This window comes from Pleurodeles waltl, chromosome 2_2, assembly GCF_031143425.1.
Source record: "Pleurodeles waltl isolate 20211129_DDA chromosome 2_2, aPleWal1.hap1.20221129, whole genome shotgun sequence".
Lineage (NCBI taxonomy): Eukaryota > Metazoa > Chordata > Amphibia > Caudata > Salamandridae > Pleurodeles > Pleurodeles waltl.
Window position 1 is genome coordinate 1167986695 of NC_090439.1, and position 14683 is coordinate 1168001377.

General features: G+C 47.1%; 1 protein-coding gene across 1 annotated transcript in view; it reads left to right on the forward strand.

Annotated features, from left to right (window-relative positions):
• LOC138283027 (E3 ubiquitin-protein ligase TRIM39-like) overlaps window positions 1–14474 on the forward strand; it is a 135717-nt gene extending 121243 nt beyond the window's left edge. Inside the window, exon 6 of the mRNA XM_069221147.1 lies at window positions 13964–14474. Within this exon, the coding sequence (XP_069077248.1) occupies window positions 13964–13983 (20 nt within the window). The 3' untranslated portion in view covers window positions 13984–14474. The remainder of the gene's footprint in view (window positions 1–13963) is intronic.
• The last annotated feature ends 209 nt before the right edge of the window (window positions 14475–14683 follow it).

The window sequence follows — 14683 nt, forward strand, 5'->3', positions numbered from 1 at the left end:
GCGGGGGTCGCCGGGGGGAGTCTCCCTCCATCGGTGGAGACCCCGGTTGGGACCCGGGGCCCCAGAAGAAGTTGCACTCAGAAGAGAAGAGAGGCGACGCAACACTTGGACACAGGTGAGGCCCCAGAGGGGCCCAGTGGCGGCACGGGACCTTTGAGAGAGAGAGCGATGGAGTGTGGTGGCACCATAACGAAGGCGTGAACCGGGGGCAAGAAGCGAGGCTGTTTGAGTTGAGGAAGAGCTCTGGCCCAGGCACAGGGTAGAAGTGGAGCGAACAGTCCCTGGTGAACTCCGGTAGACATTGGAGAAACTGTAACCCGACAAGGCAAGAGGATCTGTTGGTGGAGCTGGTGAGTGGCGTATTGCGCTCTGGGGTAGAGCGGTGGGGGAAGGCCCAGCAGCCCGGATTGCGGACTCCCCCGGGCGCGCTGGAATGCCAGGGACCCCTAAATGAGCGGGTGCGAGCAAGGAATGGAGAGGAATATTCTCTGACTGGTGACTGAGAGAGCCCAGAAGAGTCTCTGCTACGACGGGCTAAAGGGCCTGGTGCTGCACTGGAAGGGATAGCGGATGGTCAGAGAGTCCCGGTTCGGAACCTCCGGCGCCATGGCCCGAGAACAGTGGGCCTAATAGGGGTGCGGGGACATCGCTGAGAACCGACTGCGAACAGCGGTGAGGCCAAGGATGGGCGTTGAGTGTCGATATAGAAGAAGACCATAGGCATCGCTGGGGCGGCGGTCGGTGCCCCTGGGGTGAGGCCCGCCACTGATCTAATGTCCCCCAAAAGCCGTCAAAAGAACAGAATCATGGATACCGCGGCCTCGGCTGAGAGAGGGGAAATAGACCTACAGGGTCACACGCAGGTTAAAGTCCAGGATACCCTAGATAAAATACTTGGGGCGATTGAGGACACAAAAACAACGTTGCAGCGGGAGATCAGCCAGGTCGCGGTCGAAGTGAGTCTACTGAGAGCAGACCACCATAAGCTGGTAGACAGAGTCAAGGAAACGGAAACCGCGCTGGCGGACATTACACCAAAACAGAAAAACCTGGCGGCTGAAGTGACCTCCCTGGTCGACAGGGTGACGCGCCTCGAAAAGAGAGCTGAAGATGCGGAGGGGAGGAACAGAAGGAACAATGTACGCGTGGTGGGCCTCCCGGAGGGGGCTGAGGGGACGAACATTGTGGAATTCCTGGAGAAGTGGTTCAGTGCGACAGTGGCGCCTGGGCGCCTCACTCCTTTCTTCACGCTGGAGCGGGCGCACCGGGTACCGGCGAGACCCCTTGCTCCGGGTAGACCTCCTCGGGCAGTAGCTCAACTCTTACACTACAGAGACAGGGACACTCTCTTGCAGAGGGCCAGGGAATCGGGTCCATTTAAAGTCGCAAACGGGGAAGTAACGCTATACCCGGACTTTACACTGGAGGTACAGAATAAGCGAACATCGTTTCTGTCAGTCAAGAGAGCCCTAAGAGACGAAGGTATCCAGTATTCGCTACTCTACCCAGCTAGACTAAGAGTGATGCTGGAGGGGAAGACAACGTTTCTCCAATCCCCCGAGGAGGCATGGGAGTGGCTGGAGTCACATAGCGCTCAGGCGGGAGGTTCCACAGGAGTGGGCCCGACTGGGGGCAGAGCTCGGCGGGCTCCGAAGGAGAGGAAGCCCAGAGACCGTAGACGACTGGTGCCCACACAAACGCAGAAAGAGAAAAGCAAGAAGGACGCACTGGAAGCAGCGGCACGCATGGGCGGTGAGGCATCCTCCCAGGATGGTTCTGGGGATGAGTCGGATGACACGCTGGTGTCCTCTGCGGGAGACCCAGAACATTCGACCCGGGCCCCGAGGGTGACCCCGCAAACGGCTGATGAACTTGGCTGACCGAGACCTGCGGAGGACCCCGGAGATAGGGCATGTCATGGAAATAGCGGCCCCTCCGGACTTGGCCACCCCCCGGACCAGAACCTCGCCTATCCAACAAAATGGCGAGTACTGCTGATATGAGGATGAATAAGTTGCACTGTTGCACAGTTTATTGGGCAACCTACTGTTTAAGAGGTGCCCTGGGGACAGGGAGTTGGGACAAACAGTTTCAAGTTAATATGGCAGAGTGGGTGGCGGACTTAGATGGTGGCATGGGCATGAGAATGTGTGGAGACAACTCCGGGGTTTGGGAGAGCTGGGGTCAATGGTACCAGTCTGATATTGTGAAATGGCAGATTATAATCTCTTGACCTGGAACGTTAGGGGGATGGGCACACCAGCTAAAAGGCACAAAATACTCTCTTATTTAAAGAGAAGGGGCATACAGGTGGCATTGCTGCAGGAGACTCACCTGGCACCTGGCGAGGGAGAGAAGCTGAGACGCAGGTGGAGGGGGCAGGTGTTCGCGTCGGAATACTCGGCCTATGCCAGAGGGGCGTTAGTATGGATCAGAGCGGGGGTCCCCTTCACGGTGATCTCCTCCAACATAGACCGGGAGGGAAGATACGTGATATTAGAGGGGAGGCTGCAAGGTATGCCGATGGTTTTGAGCTGCATATATGCCCCTAACCAAGATCAGGTACCCTTCTTGACGAGCCTATCGAGACACCTAGCATGCCAATGTGCCGGTGACCTATTAGTAGGGGGGGATTTTAATGCGGTGTTAGACATAAATATGGACAGGTCCACTCCGCCGCTACAAGGGGCAGCGACAATTAAAACAGCCAAAAGATTGGGCGAGTGGTTAGACACATGGGGGTTGTCGGACGTCTGGCGAGTACATCACCCAACAACTAGAGAGTACTCGTATTACTCGGGCCTTCACCGGGTGCACACTAGAATCGATAGAGTAGTCTGCACGGCTGGCCTGGTAAATAATATGACACGCTCTGAATACTTAGCCCGCACCTTGTCTGACCACAATCCCTTGCTATTAACGTTGAGGGCTTCGGAGGATAGACCCCCCATACCGTCATGGAGACTGACTCCCTCGGCACTAGAGGACCGGGCGTACAGATTGGCCCTACATGATCACCTGGCAGAACATATAGGGATAAACAGTGGGTCCACCTCCTCTAGGGCCTTGGAGTGGGAGGCGCTTAAGGTGGTAACGAGGGGCTTCTGTTTGGGGCAGTCGGTGGGGGTGAGGCGCACGCTTGAGATGGAGCTGAACGACCTGGAGAAGGTTATGCATGAGGGGGAGCTGAGACAGGGGGAGATAGCCCAGGAGAATAAAGAATACAACCGTGCTCGAAGGGAACACTCCCGAGTTGAAGAGCAGCTCCGGTGTCATGATAGGCAAAAATACTTAGCATCCCTGCAGACGGAGGAGGGCAGATCGGGGAGAATGCTGGCATGGCTGGTCCGTTGAGGGGGGCAAGGAGAGCCTATTACATGTGTGATAGATCAGGAGGGATCTCGCAGGCTCAGGCCGGGCCCCATAAATGACGCATTCAGGGAATACTACACGCGGCTGTACGGGAAGCCCCGCGAATTGCGAACGGAATCCTTTAATAGGTACTTGCAGCGAACCCCACTACCAACACTGAGTGCAGAGGAGAGAGACAGCCTGGGGGGACCAGTATCGGTGGAGGAAATAAATGAAGCAATAGAGCAGTTAGCATCTGGGAAGACCCCAGGAACAGACGGTCTTCCCATGGATTTTTATAAAAAATACAAGACGCTGGTGGCTCCCCAGCTGGCAGGGCTGTATGCGGGGGCATTACAAAATGGGGAATTACCCTGTACGATGCGGGAGGCCCTGGTGGTGCCGCTCCCCAAGACAAAAGATAGGGAAGCCTCGGTGAAGGACTTTAGGCCCTTATCAATGCTAAACAGTGACTTCAAAATTCTTAGCAAGATTATGGCTGCTCGACTACTCCCTATTATGACCAAGCTAGTGCACGCAGACCAGAACGGCTTTGTCCCCGGCCGTAGTACCTCTCTAAATCTGAGACGGGTTTTTACGATCTTGCATATGCCCAAGGACCTAAGGCCATCGGAGGGGGTCCTACTTTCGGTAGACTTCGAGAAGGCCTTTGACTCTGTCAGGTGGGACTATTTAAGGACAGTGATGCTAAAAATGGGGCTGGGGGAGGGATGGGTGAAATGGGTGGACCTGCTGTATTCATCCCCACTAGCAAGAGTTAAGACCGGAAAGACGATCTCCGGTGCATACCCAGTATACAGGGGAACTAGGCAGGGCTGCCCCTTATCCCCATTACTGTTTGCCCTGGCAATCGAGCCTCTGGCATCGCAGCTACGATGTGAAGGAGTGGGCAAGGGTATCCTTTGGGGTCCGGCGGAGCATATTGTTTCCCTATATGCAGATGACATCCTTCTCTACCTGAGGGACGGGACAAGTGGGCTCACATGGGCACTGGGGATACTGGAAGACTTTGGGGGCTTATCTGGACTCCGACTTAATCGAGGGAAAACGTATGTGTTTCCTGTGTTGTCAGATAGCGTGCGCCCCGATGCGTGCCCAGCCGATGTAAACTGGGCCCCGCGGACTTTCAAATACCTGGGCATACAAATATTTCACGAACTAAGCGACCTTAGGGACGGTAATCTTGGTGGGACACTCAGGTCCCTGCGGTCCTCGGTGGGGTTTTGGAGATCGCTGAAACTACCAATCATGGCCAGGGTGGCGCTCTCAAAAATGATCATGCTTCCACGCCTCCTCTACTATTTTGCTAACTTACCCATATGGATCCCCTCTGCGTGGTTCCGAGAGCTGAACGCCTTGCTTAGAGAGCTGATATAGGACGAGGGTCGCAGGAGAACGGCGCTCTCGACCATCTGCAGACCGGCGCAGCTGGGGGGACTGGGCGCCCCGGATTTCGAGGCCTACTATCTGGCAGCCCAGTTGCAATGGGTGGCCGGCTGGCTGGCGGGCAGGGGACGACTAGACCTGGTTACTGTAAACGGGGAAATGGACACAGCTCGGATAGCGGCAAGCATGGTGGGCAGAAAAATTGCCCTCATTAGAGACAACATAATGTGTAATGTGGCGCTGAAATGCTGGAAACGGTGCGAAAGGAGGACCGGGGTGGGCCCACCGTATTCCCCCGCTCTCCCATTGGCGGCTGTAGCTATGGACCCTGGGCCCGGGGAGGGTCGGGGCTGGGATTGGGACATTGGAGGAGAGCGGGGATAGAGACAACGGGGGGGCTATTCAAGGAAGGGGTGCTGAGAAGCTTCGCTGAGTTGGTAGGGGAGGGAGTACCGCGGGGACAATTTTTGCTATTCAGGAGGATGGTGCACACCCTGAAGGCTCATTGGGACACGGTCAACGCGGAACCAGCTGTCCACGGGGTGTTGCACATAGTGTTGACTGCGGGCGAAGAACCTCACTTGCTTGCGAAAATATACCGGGCCCAAATAGAGGCATCTGTGGACCCCCTGCAGTCTCTAAGAGAAAAATGGGGGAAGACAGTTGGGCGGGAGCTATCCGAGCCAGAGTGGACCAGAGCATTAGCTTATCCTAGGATGATATCACGCAACACGAGGCTGAGATATATCCAATACAACTACCTACACAGAACATACCTCACTCCTCACCGACTACACCGCATATACGGGGGGGTGCCTAGGACCTGTCCTAGGTGTGGAGATGACGTGCCCGACTTTGATCATATGATGTGGGGATGCTCGACGATTCAGAGGGGTTGGAGCACGATGATGGCAACCCTCACGGGGTTATTCGGGATGGAGCTCCGGCCAATCCCCGCCATGTGTCTACTGGGCCTTAGAATCGGCATCAAACTAAGTAAGGTTGCCGGCCGTTTCCTTGACATGTCCTTGGCCCTCTATAAAAGACTAATTACGAAGGGCTGGAAATCCTCGGCGCACCCCTCCCTGACAGAGTGGAGGGATGATGTTGCAAGATGGTCCAGAGCTGAGTTGCAGGTCCTTAAGGCAGAGGAGGCAAGGGGAGTTCGTCAGACCCCCATCGCCTTGGAGTGGGAAAACCTAGTGACAAATTGGGACGACCTAACGAAGAATCCGTTGGCGCCGGAGGGGGTGGGTTGATCCTGATGGAATGGTAAACTGATATGCTGGTGGGAATAGGTTTCCGAAGCCATGACGGATCGATCTCCGCGCACTCTTCAGGCCCGGATATGGAGTGGGGGAGTGCGGAGTAATAGGCGAAGTATAGGCCACTCTTACACAACGTGGTAGCCACGACAACCCTCCCCTTTTTTTTTTTATTTAAACTAGGCATCCCCACCCACACATGCCAACATGTTCATTAGTAGTTAGTAGCGGAGTTAAGTCTGTTGTTGGGACACAAATATAAAAAGTAACAAGGGGGGCTGAAGGAACTGATGCCATAACATCGGATTGATTGTGGGCTGGGCACAGCGATGTATGAATACCATAGCATTACAGTAATGAACATGTAACTGTGAAATACATTGCAAGCAAAGTAAACCGGAGGGGAGGCACAGTCAACAGAAATGTACAACAAAGTTGAATTGTTACTGTAAACAGACGTACATATGTAAAACAGCAAACAGTTAATGTTAATAAAAAATATATTTAAAAAAAAAAAAAATCTGAGTGTCTTCCCAGGACTCGGTGAGAAGACATCTCTCTTTTCCCTGTGGCTCCAATAAGAGAACAATTTTTATACATCACTTGTTGCAAATTAAATTCCTTCCCATGGCACAGGTTGTCTTCTTTCGTTGACGTTATAATTGTTCCCTTAAACAATGGCACTACTTTACATTCAGTCCAATGTTCTCAACATAACCATTCCAAGGTTGCTGCAAACAAAATGTACACATAATACACATAATACAATACGACTCTTAACTATTCGTGGGAGACATCCTAAGGGAAAAATTCATGTCAGAAAGAAGAAATGATTCACCATTCATGTGACTTCAAATACAAAATTTCCAGCCTGGTTATGCTTACACAAGAAAATAAAATGCATTCCTATCATCTTTAATAAAACACACATAATATGCAAGTTCATGATTTCAGAATTTCAACATTATTAACATCTCATCTAAATAAACAGAAACATTTTATTAATTATTACAATCTTTGTAAAGGCATCACATAAAATATGACAGATGTGCATTTATAACTCTATACTAATAAATCATTAAACATTATAAATCAAATCATTTCTCTGATAACTGTTACTCTAAAATTGATTATACTCAAATACTGTGTGAAATCATGTTAGCACATTGTCAGTTCTGGTAGGCACAATGTCTGCCACTTTCTAAACTGGGACACTTTCAGAATACATGTCAGTGCAGTTTCTTCCAAGTTAGGCCTTAAAAACGTTAGCATATATGTTGCCAAATGCTGACGCCTGGTGCACTAAAAGCATTACTAATATTTATGCTCCAACAGTCCCTCCTCTGACGGCAAACTATGCCCTCACAAAAGGACACATTCACATTTCAATCAGACAATTCAAAATGTTGATGTCTTATATATTATACACCTTGGCCTACTTAAAATCTCAATTCCCAGGTTCTTAAATAAGCACTCCTCATTATCTCCATTTCAATCTTTTCCCTTCTTTGTTTATTCTTAGCCCTTTTCTCTTTCCATATCCGGTATAACTTGTAAAATCAAAATGCAACTAAGGCACACAAAGCCACTATCAACACAGGTCTCAAGATCATTCCCACTATTCCTTTTCCTTAGCTTGCAAACAATTTTCCAATGACTGAAAACCCATTTCCGATTTATTTCCACACAGTGGTGACTGACAACTCATTCAGGTAATTGTTTTGATCATTGGTGTTAGAGATAAATTTCCTTATCTCCTTACTATTGTCTGTTATGTACCTGCAACATTGTTGCACATGTAAAACTTTACAGACTTCGCATACCTTCACAAGCAAAATGTCTTATGCAAGACGATTTTGCAAAACCATTGATCTCATAGCAAGCATCTCTGTATCCACTAATAATAATGCACCTGCTGTATCTGTAGATACTTTATCTAGAACAGTTGACAACTTCCTAATCTTGATATCATTCAAGATCAATCCAACTGATGGAATAATGGCGCCAAAGATATCTCCTGTAATCTCTGCGGCACTTGCTTCTCCCTTGACTCTGGAATTTGGTTTCTCTTTCCAGACAGGATTGTCAAAATGTTCCATGTGCTAAATCTTAGGGAAAACTTCTCCCAGATAACATGTACCATCCCATCCTTTTAGCAGCTTGAAATAGGCATTTTTCCCACAAATGAAATAAACACCTGCTATGGCTGGATCTTGTCTGTTCAGCAAAAAAGTCCAAACACACTTAAACAAAAATACACATCTACATTCACTAGTTCCTACATAATGTGTATCTGTCTTTGACTTAGGCCCATATATACATAGTTTACCTACATGTTGCAAATCCAGAGCCAAATACCCTTGTGTAGTACTGCTTGCAGCATGTGCAGTGTCCTTCTGCCAGTCTGGTAAAACTGTTCCCTTTTCTATTCTTGTTTTAATTGCTCTCCTACTTGTCCAATGATTTCCTTTTCTGCTTGTGTCAAAATGCAGGTTAAATTGTTTTTCTATGCATATACTGTACCAAGAGTCAGGGTTGGCTCAAAGAAACTGCCCACAATATCAATATTTTTAGCATTAGTAAAACTTTTCAAGTGCTGATTTACAGCCACAAAAAAAAATACAAGGTCAAAATTTGAAGAAAAATATTGAAAATACTCCTGCTGATAGAATAGCGTTAGTAATAGACAGCAAGAAATTCCATAAATTAGTGGCAAACTGTGATAAGTAGTCCCTTCTTGAAATGATGAAGGGATCTGTGTGCAGATAAGAAATGCGTACATCCATAGTGCCAATGTACTCATACAACAACTTATAATACACATTCAATGTCGAATCTCCCTTTGAACTGTCAGTGTGTAACAATCTCTGATCCTCATGCTCAGGATCTTGTTCTGCTACTAATGTCGGTGTAACTGTGCTCTCAATCTCATAATTCTCAGGCAAACTCAATCCAACTATCAATAAAACACTCACAAACACACACTGTTGCTAATCCTACATACACATACTTGCACTTACTCCTTTTGCCTTGATCAGATATCATGACTTGTCTAGAATCCGACCACATTATAAAAATTCTAAAAATTCAAAGATTGCAAAAACAAAAAGTCAAAAATGTACAAGCGGCTTTCAATTAATTTAAAGCGTCTTTTCCTTTTTTTTCTTTTTTTTTTATGTGAGCAAAGCAAAAATAAAAATCTATCTTTTCAAATTGTTGCACTTATCTACACAGTCCATGAGCTTCTAGAAAGAGTTCAGCAAGAATTTCCTCTATTTGCAAATGTTCAAAATTCACTATTGAAAGCTCAAATGTCCCTAATAATAAACCATCTGAAAATCACTGACGAGTACTTCCAGCAAATAATGCCTCTGTTCATCATGAGGCAATGACATTTCAAAGTTCTATTCCAAAGCTCTTTCAATCTCCAAAATGCGCAGCTGAAGTCGAATTGTTAGCAGAAAAGGCAGCAAACTCCTTCTCCCACGACTTGGCACTCTTTTTCTCTTTGATCTCCTTGCTGCACAACCTTCGCTATCACTTTGATCTGATTCTTCAGTCGCTTTATTGTATAGCGATTTTATCCATGTTTTAGACACATACTTTTACCATGATACATTTCATTCAGCATTGCTTTATTTTTCTAGCAATAGCAACATTTGCAGTGCTGTTTTATTTTCTTTATCTCATTGTACTTTCGCCTAGGAAAGCATTACATTCTTAGTAGGACATTTATTTCACTTTGTGCTTTCTCCAAGGCTACACTCAGGTAGGGTTGCCGACAAATGTGATATGCTGTGTCTCCAACATTCACAGAAAACACACACTCATACGTGGGGACTATTTCTTAGAATATTAGCTGCTTCATTATAAAAACACCCCTTTGTCCTAGACCTGTTAGAGGGAGATTCCAGCCAGATGAGCACGATTGCATGCTGATTGCTGACTGCTTCGCAGCAGCTACCTGCCTAGACGGCTGGACCCCTGATCCACATGGGGACGGTGTCTCTCAAGATTACAGGCTACTTCTTCCAGGTATGAAGGATGGTGTACCCCCAGGGGGGAAACCCAAAGGGCAGATTAGGCTTTTTACGCTGTGCTCAGACATAGTTTAGGTGGGAGAAACAGATACATCACTCCTAGTGACAGTATGGTAGGACTATTCTTGTGTTTTACTCTGTTAGTCACCAGTTTACTTTTATTGTGTTTTATCATCCTAGTTATTGCAATACATGCCTTTTTATCTAAGATGCAGTTACTTCAGTAAATCCTTATTGAACTATATTCTGCCTCTGTTTTCTTTGCCTGTTTGAGCCTTTTGGTAACTGAGAGAAAGAGATGGGATCTGATCGACCATTGTTCCCCTGAGGAGTCTTTTCGCCATGCGCCTGGTTGCCACAATCATCTCCGCCAGAGATGAGGCGCTGCTAGTTAGCCGGAGATCCCGGATTAGGCTGACAGGCGTTATGTGGTGTGGAATTCTATTTAGTAGCCACAATCCATGTGAACCTCTCCCCCAAATCCAGTAGCCTTATTATCATAATGAGAACCTACACGACATGGCGCCACCAACATTTGGTCAGGCACTAATATTCCGATCCTCCTAAGTATCTCTGTCTCATCTAAGGCTAAAGACACCTCAATGCTATATACGGAGACGTTCCTGGTATTGAGGATTTCCTCCTCAGCTAAATAAGGTACTACTAATATTGAGCTATAGGTTGTTCAAGCTTGAACCTTAAAAGGACTAATCCCCACTAGGTGTCCTTACCTCTGAACATACATCCACCATTAAAATGGTGAACCCACAACGTGTAGCAATTGCAGTAAGTTTGCAACCACCCCTTACTGCACATTTATTGGCAAATGGCCTAACAGCCTAGGGGGGTCCAGTCACATTTGTTGTTGAGGCTCATCCAGCCTATAGAACATATTTTTTTTTATTCTTGGGTCACCTTTCCAGCAGTAGATGGGAACACAAATACATTTCACCAGTATACACCTGCAAACATACCAGCACAATACAGAGCTTATGCATATTTGGAAATACCTTTATCTTATCAAGACCATAACAACTGGCTTGATGGCACCCTACCACATACAATATTACATGTTAGGTTAGGTCCTCTGAGCAGTGGTGGCCCGACCTGGCCATTATTGGCCACATATAAACCACACCCTGATGCAGCAACCTTAGCCGTGTCTGAGGTTCGCCGCCTACATATAGAGCTCACAACAATATACACATTATTAGTACAGTTTGTCATGCAAACATTAAATACTAACCCAGCACGTGCTGCCTCAGTGCAACAACATGCAGTCATGCCAGGCATTAACCCATGCTACTGTACATTCGATGATAGGTACGGTAACCACCAAGCGGGAGGAAATTCCGTTTTGGTTAGCTCAAAAAATAAATGCACTGGAAGCAGTTTTGCCTCTTACAGGGCCGCAGGATCAACATAGAATTCTCACTATGTGCTTGCCTTTTGGGATGGTTCCCACAGTTGATAGCTGCAATACATGGGACACGGTACGCCAATCTTCCGGAGGTGTTAAAGCTAATTCAAGATTAATAAGGGGCTGCCCCAGCCCTGGATTTGGGGATGCAATTAATGGGCAACTTCGCCACAGTATCCTCAATAATATTAAGTAATCTTAAAGGGGAAGCAGTTGCACTAGCAGTGCTCATGCAGCTCTGTGATGTTCCTCCACAGGATCAAGAACGGGAGCTACCAAAGATTATCGCAGAGACCTATTCTAATATTGGTCGAGATAGTCTGGGGACCAGATCGATTAAACCACAATTTCAAGCCAGATCCAATAAAGATACTACCAAGCAAGCGCCTGTAGGTTTAAAAAAACTCTTGGATAAAAAAACAACCAACACCTAAAAAAGAAAGGGGAGAATCTCCGCATCCGGAGACCCCACAAAATAGATATAACCTTAGAAATATAGATAATATAAAAACACCTGACAGATATCAATATACTGAAACACGCTAATGTTGTTCCTTTCAGGACTCACCGGAAACATGCAGTGAGAGAGGTGGGCGGTCAGAGCAGCAAAATGAGTATGTGAAACCAAGAAAGGACTTACAACTCTCGTCTGAAGTTTCAGTTAAAAAAGAAGAGAAACGTCCCCAACAAAAACCCCAGTTTAAAAAGAAAAAGGTGGCAACAGTTAGAATTTGACATGCCACTCAAGAAGAGGGCTTTACTGAAGAACAAGAAGTGGGCACTGGCACTGCTCGGTAGTGCTGCAGAGATCGCAATAGTTCGCTAGGATCTTCAAGAGCATCTGGAGGTGAAGGCAACTGATGACTTCTTACAAGTTGAGACCGTGGGCATGAGTGTCTCCACACCAGATAGGGTGTACAGAGTAACTATTCAGTTAGAAGGGGACATTGAACGCATAATTGACGCTTTCTCTTGGGACCGCGTAGTCTCTATTTATGATATTTTGCTGGATGAAAAAGGTTGCCCACCAGAATTCATCCGCAATCTCCTTTATGGAGAGGATGTGATTGAAAAATCTTTCTCGCCCCTTGTTCCCAGAAAGCTTGTTGAAATGCATGCCATTGATTGGGCATTGGCACAGGCACCTGCGTTATATCACAACCAAGTAGGATGGGACAAAGAATCCCCCTACCACGTAATAACAATAAAATCCCAACCCCAACTGCAACCTCAATATCCTATAAAATATGATGCAAAAGCACCTGTGAGGGTAATCCTCAATCAGTTGGAGTACCAGGGTGTCATTGAACCCTCAGACTCATCCATGAATAATCCATTATTTCCAGTCGCTAAACCCGACAATTCATATTGAATAGTCTTAGACTAGAGACATTTAAATAGTCACACAAAAAAAATTGCTATACAAAATGCACAAAGCACAGCACTTATGAACCATACAGTGCGTAGAAAATACAAGACGACCCTAGATATATCCAATGGGTTTCTCTGCCAAAACATAGGGGGTCATTACAACCCTGGCGGTCCAAGACCGCCAGGGCTGTTTCGACGGAAGCACCGCCAACAGGCTGGCTGTGCTTCCAAGGTCAGCGGTCGCACCGCCGGGGCCGGCGGTTCTCCGCCACATTTGCCCCGGCGGTGATAATCTGCCAGGGCAGCGCTGCTTGCAGCCAGCAACACCGCCGGCCCCATTTGGAGCCGGCTCCTGTGTTGCGGCCGAGATCCCCGCTGGGCGGAAACCAGGTTTCTGCCCATGCTGGTTTGGCAGCTACAATATCAATATTGCAATCACTATATTGGTGGCCAGGTCTATACAAACAGACCAAGCGGTATGTCCTTTGTTGTGACATCTGCCAGCAAATGAGAGTCCAGCGTGAAAAGCCCACCGCAGACACCCCTCTTAATTTCCAACAAACCCTTAAAATGTGTGTACTTGGACCATTGTGGTCCCCTGACACTGGATAGTGCATACAAATACATTGCAGTTGCTGTTGACTCATGCTTCAGATTTCTGTGGGTTTGGCCACAACGCTCGGCAGATGCTTGAGCTGTTATTAAAGATGTGCAAGTCTTTACTGGCACATATGCAGTTGTGGCTTTCCACTCGGACAGGGGCCCTGCTTTTGCCTCAATAGCTTACAGGGACACCATGGCTTTATTAGGGGTCCAACTGCATTACTTGTCTCTATTTGATCCCGAGGAAATAGTGTCGTGGATCGACGAAACCGAGATTTAAAGCAATCCTTAACAGCTAGAGTATTAGGCACGGGTTGTAGCTGGCTTACACACCTATATGGAGTCCAGATAGCACTTAATAATTTGCACAGAAGGTCCGGGGGGGGAGGCATTCATCCTACAAATGTATTTTTGTAACTCAAGTGTATGTTCCAGATCTTGATGTTCCTGACGTGGAAGCGGAAGATTCACCCTTTCACATAAATGATTGTGTCACTATCTTGCAGGACTTACAACAATTCCGTGATGACAACGCCTCTGCCAATGCTGCCTCCTTTGGAATCAGGGATGTACCAGTAACCAGTATCTACCGGCTGGATTCCTAATCTTAGTGATCTGGTGCGTGAAAAGGTTGCTGTGAAAAAGAAGGAATTCAGTCCTTCTTATCGTGCACAGGTTCCAGTCCTGGGAATACACGGTTCCAGAACTGTGATTTTACCACCGCTGCCTGGCTCTAAAGTAAATTGCTTCGTCTCCATCGTCAAGGTCAAGCTACACCATGTGGCCGATCCTGCACAGCAGAACTATAGGACTCCTGAGTAGTGCCTGAATCCCTCCCACTGCAGACCAGGATGTTGCCTTACAAGTCTTCAACAGCAACGTTGATACCTAACCGAGCTTGGGGAGGGTGGAAAATGAGCTTTCATTGGTTTCACTGACAACTACTTCTACATTGATTTCTGCTAATACGGTGCTGTGTTCTACAAATTCTACATAAACGGATGTCTTAACCTACTATACTCAACGAGAGAAGCTTTTTTTAGAGCATGTATGATTCCTGTTTAAATGATATTTTTTTTAGAGCATGTATGATTCCTGTTTAAATGATATTTATAAACGAAACAGTGCAACAAACAAGCTGTTTAGGCTTAGCAAACATTAAGGAATTGAATGCGCCCAATATTCCTACCCCTGTTAAATTGTATAAATGGCAAAAATATATAAAT